This window comes from Drosophila tropicalis, unplaced genomic scaffold (assembly GCF_018151085.1).
Source record: "Drosophila tropicalis isolate 14030-0801.00 unplaced genomic scaffold, ASM1815108v1 contig_694, whole genome shotgun sequence".
In the NCBI taxonomy this organism is placed as follows: Eukaryota; Metazoa; Arthropoda; class Insecta; order Diptera; family Drosophilidae; genus Drosophila; species Drosophila tropicalis.
Window position 1 is genome coordinate 3,627,011 of NW_027173176.1, and position 25,324 is coordinate 3,652,334.

A 25,324-nucleotide genomic window follows, 5' to 3' on the forward strand; every position below is an offset into this window, starting at 1 on the left:
TAGCCTGTGTTGTGTGATTACCTGCTCCTTCTACCAACAGTAACAGCACAGTTAGATTGCGACATAGACAAAGAGCGACAGAGACAAAGTGCAAGAGAGAGAGAGAGAGACAAAGACAAAAGCAGGTTGAAACTCACTCGACCATTAAGTCTAATCATATGCAAATAATTAAGCGCCATGAACGCATTCAGGGGTAAGGATGTTGACAGAGCATAGCCGTTGAAATATTTCCCTTAGGTCCACAACGTGTAATTGTCGCCTATACTTTCTGCGATTTTACTCCCATTCTGGCCATACGACAGTCGCTGCAGTAAGTAGTGCGTGCTGGGACTATGATAGACCAAAGGTGGCATGTTCTAGAGATGGTCTAACTAAAAGGGTAAATATTATTATCTTAACATATGAAATATTATTGCCAAAGCTCGTATTTTAAATAAAGACTTATCTAAATATTTGCTGACTTAAAAGTCTACATATATTAAACTTATTTCTAAGCAGCAGCTATTGAGTTTGCTAGCGATAGTTGTGATTACTTGCCATCTCTATTTTAGACAGCTTTCGTTTGCTGCTGCTGTTGTCGTTTCTCCATTTGAGCCCAGGCCATTGCAAAGCGCCTTCATCCTCTCAAGTGCCTGCTGATAATGCACACACTCGGTTCATAGGTGGCTAATAAATTTGAATATTAATTGTCAGTGTCTGCTGCTGTCTGTCTGTGCGGTTGACTCGACTCAGTACTCAGCCCTCAGCCCTCAACCCTCAAAACCTCAAACCCTTTGCTCGCACCGCTCAGAGATTAAAATGCGCCAATGCAGTGCAAATGACCAACCATTGAGATGGGTTGAGGGCACATACATACATGGCTGTGGGAGGAGGACAGAATGGACTATCATAATGGTCTGGAATGCCAAGTGTGGCCTAATTGGATTGCTGCCTGGCCAAAAAGGCAGGTAAATTGCTGATTGGCCTGAACAAGCTTCTTCTACATACATTCTGTTGATATTTAAGACTATTTTATTTGGTTGCTTAACAATTTTAAATCTATGCCATTCGTATACAAAATTAACATTTGACAATTTGTTGCGGTTTCCAGCCAATTGAACCTTAGACAAAGTTTCGAGACCACTGAATATTAAATGACAACCTTTAAAGTAAACCAAACAAAATCCGCACACACACAATATGAATAAATTGTTCGTCTTCATTAATTAAACGTAAATGATCAATATATAATTCTGTACTTTCTTCCTTTTATTTTTGCATTTTATTTCAGATTTATTTATGTGTGCTTAAGTTAATAATTTAAATGTTGATGCTACCCCAAGGACTCCAAATGAAAAAAACATGAATTGGTCGAAAATACGTACAAGAAATTTCCATACGCCACAGATAAAAGTGCAAAAAGTGCAATAAAGATGACCAGCAGCCGAGCTTCCCACATTGAAACGTGAAAAATGAGCAGCCCCAAAATGCAGAGCAACCAATACGAGTATAAAACAAGAAAACCAAAAAAAAAAAAAAAAAAAGAAATGAAAAACCCCTTTATCCGACCCCCAACTACAGTTTTTGAGGGAAACTGCCACGATTAATTTTACGCTCGAGTGTGTCAAGCTGTTGTTGCAACGTTGTTACACTGTCCAAAATCCCAAATTGAACCAGGGATGAGCTCGTGCAATTGGATTCAAATTGGAGGTAAATTTCTAACTAAGAAGGTTTTAGAAGGAAAATGTCTACAAAACTTTTTAAATATATGATTCTTTATCTATATACATTTTTCTTAGTTTCTTTCCATTGTGAAATATTCTTCTTTAAGAAATGTTTAACTGAAATAAATTCTGAATCTTTGCAGTTTAATTTTTCTAGTTTGCTATTTGCTTAATGAAACAAAATGATTAGACTAGTTAGTTTTTACTTCTTCTGACTACTTTTTATAGATTTTAGCATAAATATGTTGACTAATACCAAAACTTCCAACTGACCTTTATAACTAAGCAAATAGGATTATATGACGAAATTTTAGGGGTGCCATTGTATTTCTTTTGTGTCACAGTGTCATCTCTAATTGGCATACCTATACAACACTTCCGCAACAAAACTCATTGCCTACTTTTGGGAACAGTGCACAATTGTAGGGCTAACCAATAGAACATTTTCCGTTTCCGTTGCGTTTGCACAAATTTGCCTGCACTCTGCCTGGTCACCGCAAGTGTGCCTTCAACAATTCCTCCCCTCCCCCCGCACACTCAGCCCCGCGAACACCCTCTCAAGTACCCTAACCCATTACCTACCATACCAAAAAATTCATTTCCTCTACCCATATGTATGTACGAATGTGTGTGTGGATCCATGCACGTGTGAAAAGCGCAGAAGGTCGAAAATCCCAGAGCCCACAGGCAATGTCGAGCCACCAATTGCTGGAGTTTTCTCTCAAACCCCCAAAATGGAAAAGGGATTTAATAGCTAAATTACACGCCAACGTGTGAATGAGAGGAAAGGATATCGGGAGAGGCAGAAATAGAGAAAGAGTGCGAAAGGGAAGCGAATAGAATTTGAGGGCATTTCTGCTGCGTTAGGCAACTTTGTAGGGGTTCTCCACCAAAATGGGAAATCTGCAGATTCAGCTCAATATTCTGAACATTCTCCACACTCTTCGGTAGGAGTTTTTTTTTTTTTTATTGTTTTGTTAATTGCATTAAATAAAAGCCATATAATAATTGCGTAATTACTTTACATAATTGCATTAACGAGGCGTTAATTGTTTCAGCAATAGAGGGCAAAGGCAGGCCAATATATTGAAACATTTTTCATACAATAATTATATTTATTTTGATCAAAACAAAATTAATCTTAAGTTAAGATATTATAATTAACAACTAGTTCAAAATATAAGAAGACAGGTTTTAATCAGTTAAAATCAAGTGGCACTTAGCTAGATAAATTTCTTAACAAACTTTCTTGTAGAATTCTCATTAAAATTTTGTTCAATTAATTCTGATTTGGCCAACCACAAAATTTTGTGTAAAATTTTTAATTAAAATCAAAAATTCATTTTGCTTTTTGGTTACTTTTATTTTGTTTTTTTCGTTTGTTTGGACGGCGAACAAAAAAAAACATACAAACTTTTGGCTAAAGTGCCAAACATCTGGGCAAAAGACTAGACTCTAACTATGCTCCATTTGGCCAAATGCCTGCTGGCAATTCGCCTCAATTTTCTCAGTTTATTAACGCAAATTTATTGCAATTAGTGTGCTAAAAGGGGAGGTAGAAAAATTTTGTGAACAAAGTTTTTAATTTAAGCAGAGCTTATTATCTGCTTTTCGCAGAATGCTCACCCAAAAAACCAAAAAAAAAAAAAAAAAAAAGCACGCAAGAAAAATGGAATAAAATAAAATAGGAAAAAATAAAACAAACGACTAGGTGCGGAAATGATTAAAAAAGTTAACGATTAGCAAATGCAAAATTATGCGTAAACATTTTTCATACCCTCTCCAAACTCAACCTCATCAGTTAGTAGGGGAAAGGGGTATTTCATTTCGATTCCTTTTACGTTGAGCGTAAAACTTTACATGGCAAATAAATTCAAAGTCGTCGGTCGACGCTCGGTCGGTTGTCGTCCTCCTTTGACAAACACACAAACCATTGAGCCATGAAATTAACAACGCTCTCAAAAAATATTGCAAAATGCAAAAATATTGCTCAGGCTTTCGACGACAAGCGCCAAGGACACATTGTTCCAACAGACACTGGATGAGACAATGTAGAAGAAAACGGAAAAAAGCCAAAGTGTGAGAATGAGGTAAAGAGCCTTTTAAGGTATTGAAGAATTTTAAAGTTCACGTTTAGATAATTGAACTTATTGATACCCTTATAGAATTTATAAATTGGAGATTCTAGAAAATCCTTTCGAATTACTTATTCTTTGATCTTACTGTAAAAACTCCATTATTCTATACTCTCGTTCTTATATAAAAAGTATCTATTCCCTTTATTTTGATATTAAGACAAACTATGTTAGCGGAAAAATAAATTTGTGTCGCTTTTGTTACCCATGGGAAAGTTACATTTGTTAGCCATTGTAAGGGTATAAGAAATGCATTTTCTATGCATTTTAACCATTAGGATTTGTTAGATTTATGGCTAAAGTCTGCTGCTCTGTCAATGAATTGGAAATTGTTGGAGCTAAAATCTTTAAATGCTGTCGGTCCTTGCTTGGTTGCCAATTAAAAAATTGTGGATGAAATTTTTCTCATGCAATCATCTTTGCTGTAATTGTAAAATCAAATCATATTTCATATTTTCTTATATCCCTTTCTCTCTCTCTCTCTCTTTTATTTCTCTGTCTTTCCCTTTTTTAAGGCAATTGTGTGGCTGACTGGCAGAAAAATGAACTTGTTAGCCTTAGGGTGCAGTTGAGTTGAGTTGATTTTTATATTTATTTTGTATTTTTCAAGTGCTTTTCCTGGCCAAATGGAAAATTTGTTGTATATTGTATGTGGCAGCATGTTGTATGTATGTGTGTGTGTGTGTGTGTATGTTGTGTGCGTGTATGCATTGTTGCTGTGTGTGGCAAGGGAGCTGCCTTGTACTTGAGTGCACCACTTGAGAGGCAGGCAAAAAGAGAGAAAATACAACAGAAAAGAAAAAAAAATGAAAACATATGCGAAAAAATTGACCACGAGACTACTTACTCCTTGCAGAAGGATACTTAATGGAAAGGTGTAGCCATAACCAGCATTTCAAGTTAGAGTGTGTGTGTATGTGTGTGTGTGTGTGTGTGCGGTGGGGTTAAAATTTGTTAAGGTTATCAAATGCATAACAAAAAGCATGATGTTGAAGAACTCTATAAATCAGTTTCATATAAATAACTCCAACTCCCAGACGAATCAATTTTTTCTGAATAAATATCCATAAAATCAAGTAAATTTATTAAATAAGGACATAAGATTCTTAAGCTAATACGTATTTCAAAAACTACCTAATCAAAAAACTAGGCAAAGAAATAATAAACTAAAAGATACATTTAATCTATTCTACTTAAGATATTCTTTCCTTTTTTTTGTTAACAAGAATCTCGTTGTCTCTTTGAGTAACTGTAAAATATAATATTTTTAGTTAAATAAGCTCTACCTTGTTTAGTTATATAAATAATTATATTTTAAAACCAATATTTGTATTCTGCATTCCCATAAACATTTTTCAAAATGTCGAGAGAGATCTAAATCATTTCATTGTTTCATATTGTCATAGGTAAAGTCCATTAATATCATGGCTTTAAAATGAGTTTTCTTTTATTGTCTCAAAACCATTTTCAAACTTGATCTCCATCTCTTATGGCCTTTAAATGTAATGGAACATTGTCTGTGGCCCTTTGAGAACTTGTGCAGCTGTTGAGGAAAAAACTTGTCTCGCTTCAAATCGAATTAAGTTCAATTACATGGCTGTGGATCATAGGTGAGGATTTTTTTTTCTGTTACAGTTCCTCTCAGCCTTTTGCCTAACCTCACTGCTGATGAACTCTTTGTTTCTCTCGCTCTTTCGTTTTTGTAATCGATACCCTTTAACCTAATAAGCCTAACAAGAGTATTTAAAACAGGCTAAGAACTTAGGAAATCAATATAAAAAGTCCTGAAAGCCTCAAAAACAAATGAATTAATTCTTGATGTGAAGCTCTCGAAAAGTTCAATGTGTTTAGAATACAAAACTGTGTTCAAAATGAACAGGGTACTTAAAAGTCGATTCATTAAGCTGTTGACAAAACATTTTTTTGTTGGTTACTTCCACAGTAAATGGAAATCAACGAGTATAGCGCCCACACATACACACACACAAATACACAGACACCTCATATGAAGGCCAAAACAAGAAAAAGACAGAAAAGGTGTGCCAAAATGTGTGAAAACATTTTTGATTCATTAAAAATTGAAAAAGTTCAAAGTGTTTTTTGGGTGGTAGACAGAAGACGGTTAGCGAGTATCATCAGCATAGAAATGGTTACATTGCAGCTGTTTTATTTAAATGCAACCTGATGAGAAAGAAACAGATAGTGAGAGAGAGAGAGAGAGAGAGAAAAAAGCTAGACGCAGAGATTTTTAAAGTCCTTGCGAATCACAAAACAAAAACAAAAACAAAAAAAAAAAAACATTTTGAAATTAAGGGCACTTGTCACACAACTGTGACCGGAAATTGTTTTGCCACCATAAAATGTGGCTCTAACCAAAAAGGATTTTCGAGTGGCTACACGAAAAATATTGAAATGCACCACTCCAAAACCAACACCAAAATCCATTCTATGCAAAAGGCGCTCGAAGACAGTTTGGAAGGCCCAAAATTGGGTGCTTGAGAGAAAGAGAGCGAGCGATAAGAGGGAGGGGTCCGGGGATAAGGATAAGCATGAGGCCAGGGCAAGTATCCTCTTTGGCTTTGATCTGCTGTCGCTGAGATTTTCGGCTTGCCCTCAAACGAAGTGCAACCGAGCGTCAATAAGCGCACCTGCGTCTTACATCATTTCAACGTAAGGCACACAAAGCAGTGCCACAACTCAACTTTATAACCCAACTTCAATTTAGTACAGTGGCACTAGACTAAGTCTACGAAGATAAATAAAGGTTTTAGAAGAAACAGTAACTAAAACAAAAAGGTCTTAAGAAACTTACTAAACCCAAAAACTGAAAGTGTAAAAGATGTTTTTCATTTCTCTATAGTTTCATTCACAAGAAGGCAAATATCAATTGATTTGATTGTTTTTTGAAAGACATTTCGACCACTGTGGCAATAGATATTGTGCTCGATGGGCGTGTAAGCAACGACGAGTGAGCGAATGAATGAATGAATGAATGAGGGCGTTGTCACACTCACAGCTCACAGAGTTCTGTTCGAGATGAAGATGTCCTTTTTTTGTGTGCCATCCGCCCTCCCTTCCCCCCAGCCAACAAACGACTTGAGAGCTGAGAGAAAGGGAGAAGGTAAGATAGAGAAGGTTACTGAGAGATGGAGAGCGGTTTGGGTCAGGGCAGTGAAGCATATGACAAAACGATAAACACATTGCGGGCTCTGCATTGTAATCACTTTGACATTTATGCATATCAAGCAAAACGACGAAAGGACTTTACTTTCGTCATCCACTTGTAGTCTTGCTTGTCATGTCTTGTGTTCCTTCGACTTCAACATGAACTCCAACTCCAGCTACCATTTTTCAGCTCTAGCCTCTCTACTCCTCCCTTGTATTCATTCAAATGTGGCATTTTTAATGATGTCCAAATATACAATTTCGGTATATCGGCTCAGCGTTTCTTTCCCTCTATTTATGCTGGTCTGATTTTCATTTCATTTTAAATGCAAATGATATAAATACGCATTTATAAGTGTATCTGTCTCTGTATCTGTATGTGTCTCTCTTGCTTCAAGGGTTTTCTTTTTTTCGTTTTTTTCGTATTTTCAGCGTAGTTTGCAAAATGAAAAACTTCAAAGTGAATTTTCAGGGATTTATTAAATTTGGCAAAGAGAGAGTGAGAGCGAGCAAGAAAGGGAGAAACCAGAAGAAAGACCAAAACGTTTTTCCGCTTTGCATTTTGTTTAGTCAGTGAAAGTTTTTAATAGGCGTCAAATTATATAGATAAGCATTTAGATGCCACTGAGAGTTTTTTTTTTTCTCTTTTATGTGGCTTTACACGTGGCCAGGTAAACAACAATTGCAGAAAATGTGATCAATTTGGTCAATTAGATTAAAATGACAAAAAATTGCATATCTGAGGCATAGAAATTCATAAATGTTTCAATAATTTTAGTTATAATTTAATACATTTTTCAAATGAAACAGTGAAGTAGACAAAAACTGTTCCTAGCGTACACAGAAATGCTACAACTACCTTGTTAGATGAATGGAAAAATATCAAAACTTTACTTGTGACATGAGAACATTTTTGATTCCTTTTTTTTGGGCAGAATTTCCTGCACAATAATCAATTTAGAAGTGTTAAGCAAATCTTTACCATAGCAAAAATATAACTTTCTAGGGATAATTCAAAGTAGCAAAATGCAATGTTGTTGTTGTTGTTTTTTTTTAAGTCTGCACCGCAAAGTTTTCCCCATCTTTGAAACTTTTAGATGTATGTACATTCTGCTTGTCACATTCACTTGCACAAAATACACTCTCCATAGAGAGAACGAGACCCAGACATTGTCTAACATAATAAAATGCCACCTAAAAACAATGTAATGAAATAATTTCCATTGTTAAAATGATAACAATATATCAAGTAGAAACGCCACGCCATGGCACACACACACACACACCATGCCACATGGCACTATGACACTTCGCTACGGTGGGAGGGGGCACGGGGCACAGCAAGAAGTTGCTAGAATGACATTAACGATGCTGCCAGGCCAAAAACACCAAAAGCAGCTATCTCACTTGGAATGGGTCTTGGGTATGCGGTACTGGCGATAAAGGCTTGACTTGCCTTCTTCCTGACTCTGTAACTCTCTCATTCAGTGTCTGTGTCTATGTGTGTGTGTGTGTGTGGGAGGGGACACTTGATCATTGCGTTGGAAAAACGCGCCTGCAACAAAAAAAGGAAAACAGCATCCAATTTGTTATGCTTTTGCAGTACAATTTAACGGCATTTTGATTCGGCAAATTGCGTAAAATGCATCAGCATTTAGTAACAGAAAAACCTCGAAATGCCACAAAATGCATGGAAACAGTTTCCACTTCATCCTTGACTAATTGCCTTTCGACCACCTCCCCTTCAAAAAAAAAAAAGAATTAAACCAAAAAAAAAAAAAATAACAAAAAATTTCTCTCAAATGCTAAACACGTGAAAGTTCTTTAGACTTTTTATTACCAAAACTTTTTCCAAGCCAAAAGAGTACACGAAAAACTTTATACATAAACTGTAGCAACTTCAAAAAGGAATGAGGAAACGTGGGGATAGGAGCGAGTTAAGTCCGTACAGAAACCATTTGTATTGTTGTCCAAAAACTCATTTGGCCGTTGTTAATTCATTAATACAGCCTTGACCCAAGTAAAAACGTACTACACCATTCTCACTCAGTGTCTTAACACTAACGCTAATTGCCATTTTGATGCCGTTTTACAGCCAGCAGGGAAATAAAAGTTGAAATCAAGTAGAAGAGACAGAACACGAGGGAGAGACAGCGTGGGGGGCAAAGAAAAACTAATTCTACGGAGCATTGCTTCCGCAATTAGGCTCACGGCCTTTTGTGCTTTGTGAAAAATCACCGAAAGAACCAACCCAACCCCCCTCATTCAAAACGAAAAAGAAAAGAAAAAACGACCGCATCACAGGCCCACGAGAAGTCCACAGCCCACATAGTCTAAGTTTATTTTATATGCCACTATTAATAGTCGGGCAGCGATTTTTTTCAATCAATATGTACAATGGGTGTCACAGACAAAGAAAGGGACAAAAAAATGAAGTCATAAAAACAGAAGGACATTAAAAATTCTCTATTTTACAATAGAATTGACATTATGCAAATCGGTATTCCTTGAACTTAAGTAAGAATTTGAAAAGGTTTACATATTTGTAATAGCTTGGTCTATATTGTCAATGACTAAAGTAAGTAACTTCATCATATTGATTGTTAAATCAATGATAAATAGACTCCTGGGCCGACTATCTAAAGATTTTTTATAGTTGTATTTTGTTGAGATTGATGCCATCGTTAGATTTTTTCTGCTGATTTTAGCGCTTTTTGTAATTGGAAAATCGCAGCCGTATATAGAATGAAATCAATCAAGTGTGGCATCAACGTGCACCACTATGGTCCAACAGTTTGATAGGTAGAAGGGGAACTTGAGTCGTGCGGCATTGGTATGCTCTCCACCATTTTGTCTAGCTGTTGAAATTAAGAGAAAAAAGAGAAACTTTTTTTTTTTGTTTTTGGTATGGTGAAAATGGGGGGGAGAGGGTTCGTTTCTTTATCTCTGGCCTCAGTTGATTTCTTTCAGACGTTGCTTGATTTTCTTCCTTTTTTTTTTGTTAGTTGCGGCATCGTTGGCGTTAAATTAATTTGGTTGCTTTTGTTCTCACTATAGAGAAAAGCAAAAACGATAGAAGAACAGAGAGAGAGAGAGAGGGAAATATTTAGTGGGTGAGCCCCCATATATAAAAGAGATTTTCATATGAATTTCCAATGCTGTGCCATAAATATTAATGAACTTTCTGTTCTCTGTAGTTACTGTAATTTATTTTACATACGAATATCATATAGAAAAAGATAAAAATTGTAATAAGCATGAAGAAGAAGAAGATTTTAAACAAGCCTTTAGTTGATTGAGTAGTTGTAAACTCACCTTTTTGTTAAGTTCTTCTACTTAAAAACTTATATGAGCAGCTGAAACTCATGTTGACAGTTTTTCAATGCATACTTTACTTCAAATGTAGCCACAAAACAAATGTTTTGTAAGTTGTTTGCCCAAGTTTTAAGCATTTTTAATGATCTGGCGCTTGGGAATGGAAAGAGCACTTCATAAAGTACAATCAAAGCTTTCTTGTTTGCAAATTGAAAGGGAAATGTATGAGTGTGCAAGCATTTTAATAAAACATATGCGGCTCCTTTTCTTCGCATTGCCACTATCTTGAGAGAAAGGACCTAACCGAAAAGGACAAGACACTGAGTAAGATAGCGAATGAGCGAGAGTGAGAGGGGTTGAGAGGGTAAGCACAGCATATGCAGAAGAAGTGCAGACAAAGCCGCAATTCGTAGCGGTTGAATTATGTGCCAGATAGGGTCCCGAACCACGCCTACAAACACTTCAGCACACACATGGAAAATTTGGACAAAATTTTGTGCAAGAGACACAAAACATTGCATGCTTTTAGGCGGACTAAACCCAAATAACACAAAAAAGAAAACTCAGAAAAAAAAAATGAACAAAATAATATAAAACAAGGAAAAACCCCAAAAGGCATGAGAGGATGGCTATGTGAGCGAACTGAACGGAGTGTGGAGAAAATAAAATAAAATAACTTGACTAAAATGCGACAAGAAAATTGTATTACAACAATGGAAAAGCGATTGCGGTGCAAAAGTACAATGAAATGTCGCTAAATGAGACATGAAGGCAACCGCAACTGTTGAGGGCGAACAGGAAAGTTGGAAGCGAAGCAATAGGGGGCACTTCATCCGCCCCTAACTCCTAATGGTCGTTCTCCCTCTCCCCTTCTTTCCATTTTGCAGTGAAGTGTGGGCGGAGTAAATTGGAGTTCATGGTGAAATTTGGATTTTGGTTTTGGCGTAATAAGTGCTGCAGATTGCCCAACTAATTGTGCTTTGTGGGTGGACTCAAACGATAAGTGGATGGCAGAAAATATAGAATACAGATCGCCCTTGAGTGTAACAACAAGATAAAGAGATCAAATAAAGAAACCTTTAAACAATTTTGAACATTCCTTTTATTTCTTTTCAATAGAGTTCAATCGAGTTACTTGAATAGAGTTCTTCTCTTCTAGTAACTAACTCAAATGAATGATATTTCCCTTATCCTGAATGAATCAAAAGCTTAGCAAAATGACGACCTTAATTAAAACTATTTGCGTGTTCTTTACAAATAGCAACAGCTGCTGGCCAACAGGGATGATTGCCCAATACAATTTTCACAATAGTAATTTTCACACTCAAGGGAATTAAAGGCAAAGTCACGTGCAGCCGTTTCAAAACCAGAAAAAAAAAAAAAAAAACAATTTAACAAGACTATTCTAACAAAAATAATATGCAATAAGATACACAAAGAGACCACCACCATCATCAGGAACACATAACAATATTCCCCTCAGAGTAAAACTCCTTTTTCTGAATCCTTCTGCTGTTTGCCTCAACTGTCCAGAAGTAGATTGAAAATTATGCGATTATCGTGACATTAAGGCGAGAGAATAAGAGACGCCGTGCAAGCCGCTTAAAATGCTATCAAAAAAACCTAAAGAGAAGCTGTCTGTCTGGGTCGTCGAGTCGAGTTAAGTCCTGGTCCCCGTTTCTCTTCCCTCTGTCACTCATCCATATCTCTTTCTCTCTCTCTCCCTCCTCTCTCTCTCTCATCTACGCCCTCGTCTGTCCTAGTCCTCTTCCGAGTGACAACACAATAAGATTGGGCTAGACGATGAGACGACAAGCAGCACTTCCAGCACTTCTTTTTATCCCCCACCTCCTCTTCCCACGCCCCTTTCCTCATGCTAGCCCACACTCTGTCTGCCTGTTAACTTGACTTTGTGTGAAATAATTGCTAGGAATTTTCACGCGTATTTCCGCCTTCCGCCGTTCGCTCAGCTCGTTCGTTCGTTCGTTTGCTTGTTCGCTCATAGGAACTTGTTCTCGTTGGGCACTAAAAATTTCACAGCAATTTTCAGCTCACCTGGGCGCAAAAGCATTTCCACACAGTTTGCTCGTTGCGATTTTAACAATTTTATTAAATTGAATTTATATCATTTACACGCCTGTCGACTTCAAGTCTTTCCACCCAGAGTCACTTTTTCTGAATCCCCATTCCACTTCCCATTCCTCCATAACCATTCATCCGCCTGTGCCATATCGTGTGCCTTTTAATTTTCCCCCCTTACATTTTATGTGGCATTTTTGGTTGTTATTTTATTTTTCTAAGGCATTTTTGCTTTCATGATTATTGATGCGGGTGAAATTTAATTGGTATCCTGTCTCTATCTCGCTATCACTGGCCTCAGAAGCATGAGGTGAGAATGTGCTTCTAGCTTATTAGATCATATTTTTCCTGGACTAACGACTCGACAATTCGACTCAAGCTCATATTAGACTGCTCGAGCAGCCTGGGAAACGGGAGGATCTAGTAGATAGACTTGGAGAAATGAAAAATAAAAATGGAGGCAAATAAGCAATAGGCAAGCGAACTGTGGAAAAACAAAAAAACTTTAAAACTGAAATGCCACGCATGTCTGTTTAAATAAAAACTTTTCTTATTTCGCGTAAAAACAACAAACAAATAAGCGGCCAAAAATGAGAGGAGGAGGAAAAAAAAAGGATTTCAAAAAAACTTATTTAAGCACAACGAAGTTGTAATGCTCTCTCTCAGGTTTTACAAAGGAGTCGAGTCATGATTTTAGTTCAATAAATTACAAATTTTGACCATAGATCTAAGAAAAACTGTGTTAAGAACGTTTAAAAGACTCCTCCCAAAATGTCCTTAATTACTATGTCATATATGCTTGACAGGACAAATTTTGGTAATTATAAATATGTTTTTCTAAACTAATCTTTGATTGAGAATAAAAGTAAATCCATTTTGCTTGTTAGACTGTTTCATGAGTAGCAAATCATTATACCCTATTATCCTTGGTTAGGGTATGTTAAAGGAAAAAACAAACTTCTTCGACGCCGATACAATTTTCGCAAAAATGTCGAAAACTGTGATTGCGCCGCTTCAGTTCTTTCTCCACCGACTCCTCCTCGATGTCGAAGGGCGATGCGAACTTTTGAGTCAAATGTAAATACTTTTCCGGGCAAATATTATCACAATTCCAAGCGGCTGCTGCTGCTGCTGCCAGAGATACTAAATAAACTCTTGGTTTGAGGATTCTTATACGGGGAGCCGACGGAAATATCCTGCAATTGCAATCAAGTAGCAAGACGCCACCAGAGAGGCAAAGAGAATGGTAAAAAGTAAAATAAGAAAAAAGGCAGAGTAAAGGCAAAGGCATTTGCTTGGTGTTGATGCCGCATAATCTGAAAGCAAAATTTGTCAATGTTTTAAAACGAAACACACACAGAATGGCAGAATAAAAAAAAGTCTACCAAAACGATTTCTTTCAATAAATATTCAATTCCTTTTGGGTGAGTGTGTGGGGTATTTTGTTTTTTACCATCGAATTAAGGCATTTCATTAAACAATATCATTTTCAGTTGATTGTTGTTTTAGTTAAATAACTAGTGATGCATTTCTTTATTCGAAATCCAGGACTTAGGGCTGTGATGGCTATTCCAAACAAAGAAATTGTTGTTAACTGCATTAAAGTAGTTTATTTTATATTGATATACAAAGCAGATTTAACGAAATCATTATTTCCTTTCTTGCCTTAATATTATAAACAAATAATTGTTGAACTTATGTAATTATTACTTATTTATAAAAGGAACAACTTTTCTTCGAATCTTGCTGAATTTCTCTTACGACTGGGAGTCAATACAAAATATGTATGGAAATAAAGTTTCTCTAGATTTTCATATGCCCTTCTGATGAACAGGGCATTTTAATTGAAATGTTGCATATATGCAACTTCATTCTCGTCTCATGGCTTTGCTCAATTAGGCGGGACAATGCGTTAGACCAATTAGCCAAAACACTCCTTGGCATAAAAATTCATGGCCAATACTTGTCTCGTACATTGGTGCCGCGTGATGCTCGACAAACTGCCAAAACGATAAACTTCAAGTGTCGACCACATCGTTGACCATCGTTTCAGACTAGAATGTGTCCGCATTTCGTAGTGGCATTCGCATCCACATCCGCAATTCACATCTGCTCTGCATTCCCGCATCGGTATCCGCATCGAAATTCACATCGATTACCATTTACCCATGAGCCAGAAAAAGGGGTTTTTCCACTGGTTTCAGCTTACAGTGTCGTGTCGTGTCGTGGTCCTATCCTATCCTATCCTATCCTGTGCTGTCCTTGTGTCCTGCTGTCAGGGCCCAGGCCATGCCATATTAATCTGGTTAATGATGAAACTGAATCAGCGTTTTCAACGAGCCACTGCACAATGAAGTGCTTGCTTGCTTGGTCAGAGAGCCAGGACAATGTCCTCGTTGTCGCATAAATGGCCCAGCCTGCAAATAAATTAGCTGCGGCTTTCCTCTACGCCATCTCGACCATTGGCCATAAAGTTGACGCTGAATTTTTTTTTTTTTTTTTTGCTTTTGCCTCTCATTTTTTGCGTCTCCACTTTTTCGTTAGTCCTTTCACAGTCTCCCGACTTTAAGGCAACTTTATCTTGTTAACTTGCATATTTTATGGCTTCATTGAAGCCATTCCATAAAACAAAATATCTAAAACAAATTGCTCCCCAGTGCCTTTAGGCCGTAATTGGAAGCAATGTGAGTTAATGAAATGCATGACAATTTAATCCATTGCAGAGACTAAAAGTTGTAACTTCGAACTACAAAATGATCTCTTTTAGTTGGAAATCTTATTTTAATGATTAAAAATTAGAACAAATACACAACCAAAGGAACTAAATTAATAAAGAAACTATCGTTAAAGTTGGTTGTTTAATTCGAAAAAGGATTTATTGCATTTAATGACTGATTTCAGTTTATAATTCAAGACAAATCAAAGTCAAATACACCGAGTAAATTTTTTAAAGTTTTAATCAAATTCGAATTTGACACATGGAAAAAGAAGATATTCAAAGTTCTACAATTCATACATTAGATTTTTGATATTACATTTAGATTCAATCATTTAATTTTTTGTTAATCTATTAAGATTATTGCCACTATATTCAATGGTTGGAAAATTAGTTGTATGTACAAGCAAGAAACATATTCAATTATGTTGATTTATGATATTTTAAATGCCAAAAACTCTTTAAAACAAATACTTTTTTTTTGACGAAAAAAAAAGGAATAAATAAATAAAATAAAAGGTCTGACTTCTCTCTCCCTTTCTCTCTCTCGTTTTGGCTCTATGCCCTTTCCAACAATTCGAATCATTCGCCGAAAAATTGCTCAATTATTCAAACGAATTTCACGCATTTAATTGTGTAAATTTAGCCAGGCATGACATGCACACGCCTTTACCCAACATCACCACCACCAGCCACTTCTGTGCTCCACTGTTGCACCATTATGGCCAGACCCTGGTTGAGGCCCAAAGCCGAGCGCCAAACGTTGCTGGTTGCTGCTCTGTCTGGATGTCCTGCTCGGCTAACGGTACGTAACGTCATAATCACCCCGAAAGCTCACGTAATTGGCCAATCAATTGTGTCATTGTTCGCATTTATAACGCGCGGACTCAAACTCCAACTCCAACCGGCCATACGCCCATTTACCCATTTGCCTTGCGATCCTCTTCAAACCCCAATTGCAGTGATTTATCTCTGCAGGCGGGGGGAAAGAGAGGCAAACATTTCAAGTGTTAGGCCTAAAACACTATGTAGATAAAGATATGTATATGTATATAGTATGTATGTACATATGTACATATGTATATGTATTGCAAATAAAAGAAGCGACAAAACTGCAACAGAAGTTTTCATTTAAGTTTTTGCAGTCATTGTGTTTTGGTTTGCTTTTCTTTTCTTTTTTCGTATCCACCCTTGCTGTTGTTGTTTTTATGTTTTTTTTTTTTTGGTAACTTTTTAACAAATGCACAAAACGAATGACAACTTCCGTTTCCGGTTAGGAGGTGGAGGAAGGGGGCCGCTGGGCCGGCTGTCACAGCGGAAAAATTACATGCCTTGCGCAAAAGTTTTGCCTCTTCATTATTCTAACATCAAGTCGACACGAGTTGCGGTTTCTGCAATTTTTCTTCTCTACATTCTTCTTTATATTTCCCTTTTTTTCTATTTTATTTTTCCAAGGAATTTTTGCGCCTGGCACAGTCACAAGACAAAAGTGTGAAAAACTTTGCCCGCTGCCACATGCTGCCAGTACTCGAAGCTCGAAGCACTGTGAAACTGTGAGGAGACAGCGAGAATTATATGCTGCATTTTAATCACAACTCAAATCAACGAAATCATCGTCATTATTCCGAGCAGCGAACAGCAGGCGACGCTTGTTGTTGTTGTTGTTGTTAGCCTTCGTCTTTTACGCGTTGCATGCATGTGGGCTAAAAGAATTCTTGTAGAAAAGAAGGCACTTCTCTTGTTCAGCAAAGTTTTGCGTTTCGTTTTGTCTGCCTGCCACGTGCTGAACGAACATATAGTCAGTCAGTCAGTCAGTCATTTAGTCAGCCTTCTTCTCTTGTTCATTAATTTGCTTGGTTAAGTCAGAGCTGGGTGTCGTAAAGTCGTCTTAAGTTTTTGAATTGACGGCATTTTGTTGTTTTGGTTAAGTGAGAGTATGACAAAAATGTATTCAAGGCCCAATTCAACGTAAAGTATTACAACTGCAAACTAATGTTAACAGATATAAAAAGTATATCACAAGAATAAGTCAAAGACAAGTCAAAGAATTTATTCCTCCGCCTGCTTGCACTTATATATGATCATAAACTATCTATCTGATATATAATGGAGCCTTCCTTAGTCTGTTAGTTTGATTATTTGGAATTGTCTGACAAAAAGGACTTGCCATCAATTGAATTCAGTTTCATCAAACACAAACTGTTATTGACTTTGTATTGACAAAGGTTCTTCTAATTACTAAGACAAAATGTGAAGAATCTATAGTAAGCTGAAGAAAACTCAACAAGGGACTCAACCCATTCGATAGAGTAATATTTCACACAGCTTATCATATATGTAGCTTTTTGCAATTGACCTAATTCCTCTCATAGATTATCTCTTACCACAGTCACTAATAGTTAAATGCCATTAGAAGTTTATAATCTTGGATCTTAAACCTCCCTTTGAGGTCTTAGGAAAAAGTCTAAGAAATATGGAAATTTATGAAATGCAAAAATCCTTTTTTAACTGATGATTTTCAGCTCTTGACTATTGAACAAATACTGATTGATTAAACTTAAGCCATCCAAGTGGATTTATTCTTGTCATTGCTTACCTTGGCTTAAGAGAAACAATCTCTTCTCTGTAAATACTTCATTCGTCGTATAAAAGCTAAAACACTTCCTTTCACCGATTTAGTAAATCAATTTCACGCCAAACAAACATTAAACGTTATTTAACACAAAAAGTACGACAAACTACGACAAGTATAATGATGGCAATTTCCTTGAGTACACTGCCCTGCCACAGAGATTCAACTGCATCAGCAGCAGCTCCACCTCTGCCATCAGTTACCAGGAGCCCTTCTGTTCTTGCTGCTCTACTCTCCCCTTTTCTCACTATTTGTTTCAATGAAGACATCGACAATGTTCGACGACAAAAATACAAGAAATTGCGCTTGGCTCTTCTTTGATTTTCAAACAAAACCGGAAGTGCAATTGATAGCAAAATGCAAGACCAAGAGTTGGGGAGCACAAAAAAAAAAAAAAAACAAAAAGAAAAGAATGAAATAAAATAAAAGAAGCAGAATGACAAGAATCTTAGAGCATACGAACGTGTCGAGTGAAAAAAAGAGCGAAAAAAGGACACACACAAACTGTTATTGACAGTGTTTGAAATTATTTTGCGCTTAGTTTGGCCGCACTCGCATAAATCGCAAAAAAAAAAAAAAAAAGAGAAGAAAAAAGAACCCCCTTTTCAACTGGTCGCAAGCCAGTCCTAGAGTTAGGGCACCAGCCCCTTCACGTCCAATGGCGACATGGTCATGTCCAGAGAGCGTGTCCGTGTTGGCAAAGCTCATTAATTTATTTATGCGAAATGCACGTGCAACGATTTACTCGATTGGAAGTGAAAAATTGTGTTTAACCAATTGGTATTGGGAGATTTGAGCCCTTGAATGATTCATTGCATTTAAATGTGAGCAAATGCCAATTCCAACTCACTTTGCACTGCAATGGCTTAGATTTTTTCGTGCACAAAACTTATCACAGCATTTCAATAGAGCAATTTGTTAGACCATCATTACGTCCTGTCAAATGACACAAATGATTGTTTTATTTCATGAAAAGTCAGAGCCATCAATTAGAGAAGTCAGAACTTTAGTTTCCCTAAGTGTCTACGTTAACTGTTGCATTGGGAAAGCTATAAAGGGGTCAATTTAATTGAAACGGATCTTAATATTTAGTCATAGGGTTTTAATTTAATGGCTTAGCATTTATCTGTAAGATTATCTTTATTCAGTTTCTTACATTTTGGATTTTATTTCATTTTAACATCCACATACAAAGATGTATTCGTTATCATGTCATTGTGCCATTCTCGCATATAGATTAATGAAATAATTCGATAACTTGCTGTCTTAATAAATCCAGGTATAACATCCTTTTCTGGCTTAAAATTTATCCAATGATAGTGACCCTAAGAACAAATAAATAGATATACAAAATAGTTTTACGTTATTAATCATATTACTCACCTGTTTTATGGGACATTTCATGGGTAAATTGGAATACTTATATACATTCTGTAGCCAATGGCTGACCAAATTAAGATTTTTACCTCTGCCAATAATTTGACAGATATTTACATTAAACCCAAAGACGGTTTTGTAGCTATTGAATTTGGATTCCTTTTGTGCCACTGTAACCTGCATCCAGACATCAACTGTTAGGTTTTTTATAATATTTACTGTCATATTGATCGTTTCCTGATTAAAATCTATATTAGTGTTGAAATCCGCAACATATTTGCGTTCGAAATTGGTGTCAACTTTACGAAATAGTAAGGTACTTAACGCCTGTTCAATGGAAGTCAATTAATTAAGAATTGCGTGGTTTATTTGTGGTTTTTGTTTGATTTACCTTACGTCCATCTAAATAATTTATAGTAGAGGTTACTATAACTAGTAGAAGAATCAAATCACCGTTATGGGTCATAGTTTTAGATGTCAAATAGAGGACTTTGTTAGGCAAAATGATATAAATTTGAATTGTAAACAAATATATTTGCTTAATAACACCTTTTTCAGTTTGATAATTATCATAATTATTTCATAGATTAGTATAAAAACTAAAAACAAATAGAATTTTAGAGATATTTTCAAATGTTGTGACAAAGCATTGAAGCGTGAAAGTAAATCAATTTTTATTTCATATATTTCAAGATAAAGAAACCCAAACACCCAATTAGAATTTTAAACTGTTTCATATCATTTCATTTTGATGTCAATAAACATGGAACAATTGGTTAGAAAATCATTATGCCATTCCCTCATATAGATAGATGAATCAATCCGATAGCTTCCAGATTTAATGAATCCGGGTATGGTCTCTTTATCTGACTTTAAATTAATCCAATGATAGTTACCCTAAGTAATGGGAAATTAATTAATAATTGTATAGGATTTCTTTATTCCTGCTTACCTCTCGAATAGGACAACTCATTGGTAAATTGGTATACCTGAAGATATTCTTTAGCCAATAGTTAATCAAACTTAAACTTTTGCCTTGATCCATAACCTGACATAAGTTAATGTTGTACGTGAATAAATCCTTATAATGTGTCTTTGATTCCTTTTGCAAAATGCTGGCCCTTAGCCATACGTCAACTGTGATATTTTTCACAATATTCAATGTTATATTTAGGGTTTCTTGATTTTCACTTATATCAAATGCAAAAGCTGAAGCATATTTTTGACCATATGCGGTGACAATTTTGCGAAACAACAAAGCACTCATGGACTATACAATAAAATAGAAATCACTTAGATAAAAAACATTTTGAAAAAGGTTTGCTTACCTTACGCCCATCAAGATAGCCAATAAAGAAAATCAAAATCAATAGATAAAGAAGAACTCTCGGTATGGGCGACATCTTTCTAGAGCAACCTCTCTGTTTCGCCAAAGTTTGCAAACAGTTTTTAGTCGACTTCACTTTGCCTGTTTTGATGAATAATTGTTTACTACTTTGTTGCTTTGTTATTTGGTCTAATTACTTTCTAAATTTTGGGAAAACATAATGACAAGTAAAATTAAACCAATCAGTTGTGCGATGTCAAATATTGTTCAATATCTCAAAGTTTAACAATTTAATATTACTTCATTCGAATATCTATATACATTGATGTATTGGTTAGGAAATCATTATGCCATTCTCTCATATAGATCATTGAATCAATGCGAAAATTTCCAGATTTCACAAAACTTGGTATGGTTTCTTTGTCAGATTTTAAATTGATCCAATAATAGTTACCCTTTAACAAAAAAAAAGGGATTACAATTGCAAATCGTTCAAATTTTGTGAGACTCACCTCTTTGATGGGACAACGCATGGGTAGATTGGTATACCGAAATACATTTTGTAGCCAAAAATTGATTAAACTCAAACTTTTGCCTCTGCTCATCATTTGACACATATTGATATTATAACTGAAAATATCTCTATAACTTGCTTTCGATTCCTTTTGTAATATGCTAGCCTTCAGCCATATATCAACTGTAATATTCTTTATAACATCCAAAGTTATATTGAGTGTTTGATGATCCTCACTTATGTCCATGCCATATGCCGAGGCATATTTATGATCAAAATTGGTATTTACTTTGCGAAAAAGTAACGAACTCATTGACTAATTAAAAGACTTTGTTAAAACATTTAAAAGTTTGCTGTAATATCAATTACTTACCTTACGTCCATTCAAATATGTGATATTTAATATTATAATTGTCAAAATGATGATGATCTGTGTGCTGTGGCCCATATTTAAATAGCAAGTGAAACTCTGTGAAACTAGTCGACAAATGATTTCTTTTTTTTATCTTATTTGTTTGTGTGACCTAAACTCGAGCTTAATGTTCAATTAGCCAAACAATGTTAAATAAAAGTCAGTTAAGCCTGACAGCTGATCGACAGCTGAATTATCCTAGGAGAATATTAAAAATGGAAACGCATTTAAATTTTAAATATGTAAATTATATGTATAGACGATTTGTATTAGCATGGAAAAAGTAGCCAAAGTAAATAATCGATATAGAAACTTTGATCAAGTCAGACTCCGAGTGTTTTAATCTTCCTTGATTGATCGAATAAAGGTTACCCAAAATGTATCTGTACATCAATTCTTAGCAACAATTTCAACTTTGGATTTGGGTAAAACCCGGAAAAGGCCTCTTAACGTAATTAAATTGCATTGCCTTCAAAGTTTAGTAACTAAGTATGTTGTTCTTGTTGCTGTTGGTTTTTTTTTTTTTTTGTTGTTCCTTCTACGTTTGGTTCTGTTTTCTTTCTTTTTTTTTTTGTGTTCTTTCTTTAATTTTCCTCTATGCTGTCCAAGCTGCCCATATAATTTGTTAGAGACTGACGCTAAAATATGATAAATTACAGCTTTTTGAGAAGGCAGCTGCAGTAGTTGCGCTGGGCAACATAAATTCAAAGAGCAGAAAAAGGAGAGAAGCCTCCGCTATTTGCTGCTAACCAAATCTTAATTATAAATCTAAAGGAAGCACTTGAAAAAAAAGAGAAAGAGGAAAAAAAATTCAAGTCAGATATAGCGGCCGAAGGAGAGAAGCGAGTGTGAGAGCGAGAGAGAGAGGCGGCAAGGTACCGCAAGAGCGCAGTGCACAAAATGAAATGATGATTTAATAGAATGGTCTGCGGGTACCGCCAGCTGGCTGGTTGGCTGAGCCGAATGAATGGTAGCCAGAATGGAACCTGAGTCAGCCGAAGGGCGGGACGTAAACGGAAATGACTCCATAAGCTGCTGCAACCATAAACCGGAAGTTAACAGACTTTCGCTGATGTGGCACTTTTTCATGGGTGCCAAACGAGGGAAAAGTTCATACAACTACCACGCCACGCTTATTGTGGAGTTCGTGTGACTCGTGAAAAGAGCTAAATGAAACAAAATTAAAAAGGACATCAAGAGGATGAAATGCATTTCGTTAGCATTGAAATCTTTCAAAAATATTGGCCCAGGTTTAATATACAAGAGTGGCATAAATTGGCTGCATCTTATGCAAAATGCTTTATGTCGTGTCACGCTGCCATCTCAAAATGGCAGACAGACAGAATGCTCCTCCTTTTAACCGACACGCTCGGCGGGCAGTCTGCAAAATTGTGACAGCGCCTGGCCGCAGGATAATCAAATAATTTTTTCTTGCGCTTTCAGCTGTGGCTACATCCTACGCTCCTGCCAGCCAACCAGCCAGCCGCCCACGGCTCCACATCTCATCTCATCTCATCTCTCCTCTTATCCGCACCTTATGGCGCGCCAGCTGTCTCCGATGCTGGGGCCCTCGTTAAATTATTGTTGCAACATTGCCACAAAATGCTAATTGCCCCATACGATATGATCGAAGCTTGCAAAAAACTTTATTCCTTCGTGCTGTCCTTTCGTTGTGGCCATTTTCTTTCAGAAAAATCACAAGCACAACTTTTTCCATTCTTGCAAACAAGAAAAAAATTGCAACTGTCATTTGATTTTGCTCGATTTTGACAGCTCTTATTTCTGGTTCGGTCTTATCGCAATGTGTCAAACGTGGGCAAATTGCATTTGCTTGAGCATTAATAAATCATAAAGCAAAAAGCGTAAAGAAAAATGAAAATAAATTTTACCTACAGTTATTAGATATGTTAAGGTTCGCGCTGTGTAATTCTGTCATTGATTTTGCTAAATTTCATGGGCATTTTGCTGGTGTGTGAATGACAAGTGAAATCGAAATTATGTAAGCAAATTGTTTTGTTCTGTCCGATTGACTTGAGTGAGTTGATTGAAATGAGTTTTATCTTTGGGAATATCCAATTAGCCGTGCTCAATGAACATTTTGAACTAATTAAACAAAGCTTACACCTGACTTTCACACACACACACCAACACTCATTAGTCAAACCAACAAGCAAATTGTCCTGCAGGCGTTATTGTCAGGACCAATGGCAAGCAAAGTCATTGATTGAGATGGGGACGAGGAGACGGGAACAGAGAGAGAGAAACGAATGTGGGCAGAAAATTATCACACAACCTATAATTATACCAGCGGGAATCGTAACAAATTGGCGAACAGACCAAACTGAAGGCCTTAAGGCAAAAATTTTGTATGCGTGTGGATGTGCGTGGGTGTGTGTGTGTGAAAATTATGGCCATAGACCACCCAGGGATGCGCAGAAAGAAATATGTGTGTGTGTGCGCGTATTCGGAAGTAGACAAGGACCAGGGCAGTTGGCAATTAGGAAGCGATAAAGTTAAAAGCACACACGAGAGAAGGCAAAAAAAAGGAAATAAGAAGGAATGGAACGACGACAAGTCAAATGCAGTTAAAGAAACCCGTTAGCAGCTCCTTTGCTCTGCTTCTGCCTGCCTGCGACAGCTGTGATCTCTATAAGACTTACACACAGTCACACACTTGGTGCCCAGCTCAGACATCTCCAACGACTCGACGACATTGCAGCTAAATTGAATGTTCCATTTTTATCTTATTTTTCTTTCTTTTTTTTTCGTTTTGTTCTCTCGATAATCAACGCGCCGTGCAGCTTGCACCATGCAACATGTTGCAACCTTGTACAGGATATTATTATTTCTTTCCCTCAACCCAACAAATTCCCATCGAACCCTTGTCCTCTCCCTGTGCCACCAATGAAAATTGTCAGCATTATCCGCTGCAGACAAGCAGCTTCTCTCTATACACACACAGACATACTTATTCTATGGGATGGCACGAAGTTTGAAAATTGAGCACAGGCAAAAGAATGAAAAGAAATAAACGCAGTGTAATGATTACATTTTCGCTCTGCCTTCGCACTGCAGGAAGTGTCAACATCATCGATGGATGCATCGATTATGTTTGAGCAATTGCGTCGAGTGTTTTCATTTTATTAGGTTTTAAGACGCATGGAGAGAGGTGTAACTGCTACGTATGCGTGTGCTCAATGAGATATTGCTGCTTGAGCAGGATAAGTCGGTACATATAGGTTAGAGGTCTTTATTATTATTTTTTTTTTTTTTTTTTTTGCAGATGGCTTTAATGATATATAATTATATTTGTAATAGAAACAAGAAATCATTGAATTATAGTTAAATCAAAAAAAGATTATTCTTTATCATTAAAAGTGGAATTTTCCATTCGAAGGAAAATTCATATCAAGACGGCATAATTATGTGTAGAGAGCATATGATGTTAAGTTTTAACATCATTTCCAATTGTTTTCCTTATTATTATCATCGACAAGTTTATTGTTAATGTAAATTCTCTTGTCTTTTTAACGAAAATAGACTTCTAATACACAACGGTTAATAAAGTCTTCAGTTTTGCTATTCAATTTACCATAGAAAAAGTGTATGGTAACACGATAGAAACCAGGCGGTAATATCGATGGCTTATCAACCTTATCGACACTCCAACCATGTATATAATAATGCATCGGTTTAACTGGACATTCTAGCATAAAATTGCCCGTTTTCATCATGCTGAGATACCAACGTTTGAAAATATTTAAAGTTGTGGCCGACAGAGCATTACAGAAATTGATGGTGAATTTAAAGACCGTGTGATAACGACTGGTATTACTTGGACGGGCGGCAAATTCCATGTGAGTTTGAAAACCAGGACGTAAAGTGCGTATATTATATGAATCCACATAGAGATTATGATTGCGAACACATATAGTGAAATTTTCTATAT

The 25,324-nt window shown here is 36.4% G+C and overlaps 2 protein-coding genes across 2 annotated transcripts in view; one reads left to right on the forward strand and one right to left on the reverse strand.

Moving 5' to 3' along the window:
- The first annotated feature begins 931 nt into the window (after positions 1-931).
- The window catches only part of LOC137579186 (cytoplasmic polyadenylation element-binding protein), a 352,744-nt gene continuing 328,351 nt past the window's right edge, over positions 932-25,324 (forward strand). Inside the window, exons 1-2 of the mRNA XM_068292891.1 lie at positions 932-947; positions 1,271-1,689. The gene's annotated coding sequence lies outside the window, so the exon portion shown is untranslated. The remainder of the gene's footprint in view (positions 948-1,270; positions 1,690-25,324) is intronic.
- Positions 20,746-21,276, reverse strand: LOC137578803 (uncharacterized). Its single transcript, XM_068292385.1, has 2 exons — positions 20,962-21,276; positions 20,746-20,904 (listed from the first exon to the last, which is right to left on the reverse strand). The coding sequence occupies exons 1-2, from the start codon at positions 21,274-21,276 to the stop codon at positions 20,746-20,748; spliced, it is 474 nt and encodes a 157-aa protein (XP_068148486.1).

Bases quoted from the DNA above. Each gene is read 5' to 3' on its own strand.
- LOC137578803 (XM_068292385.1), bottom strand. From the start codon at position 21,276: ATGAGTTCGTTACTTTTTCGCAAAGTAAATACCAATTTTGATCATAAA. The intron at 20,905-20,961 runs GTGAGTCTCACA...TTTTTGTTAAAG, and splicing joins TGCGTTGTCCCATCAAAGAG to GGTAACTATTATTGGATCAA.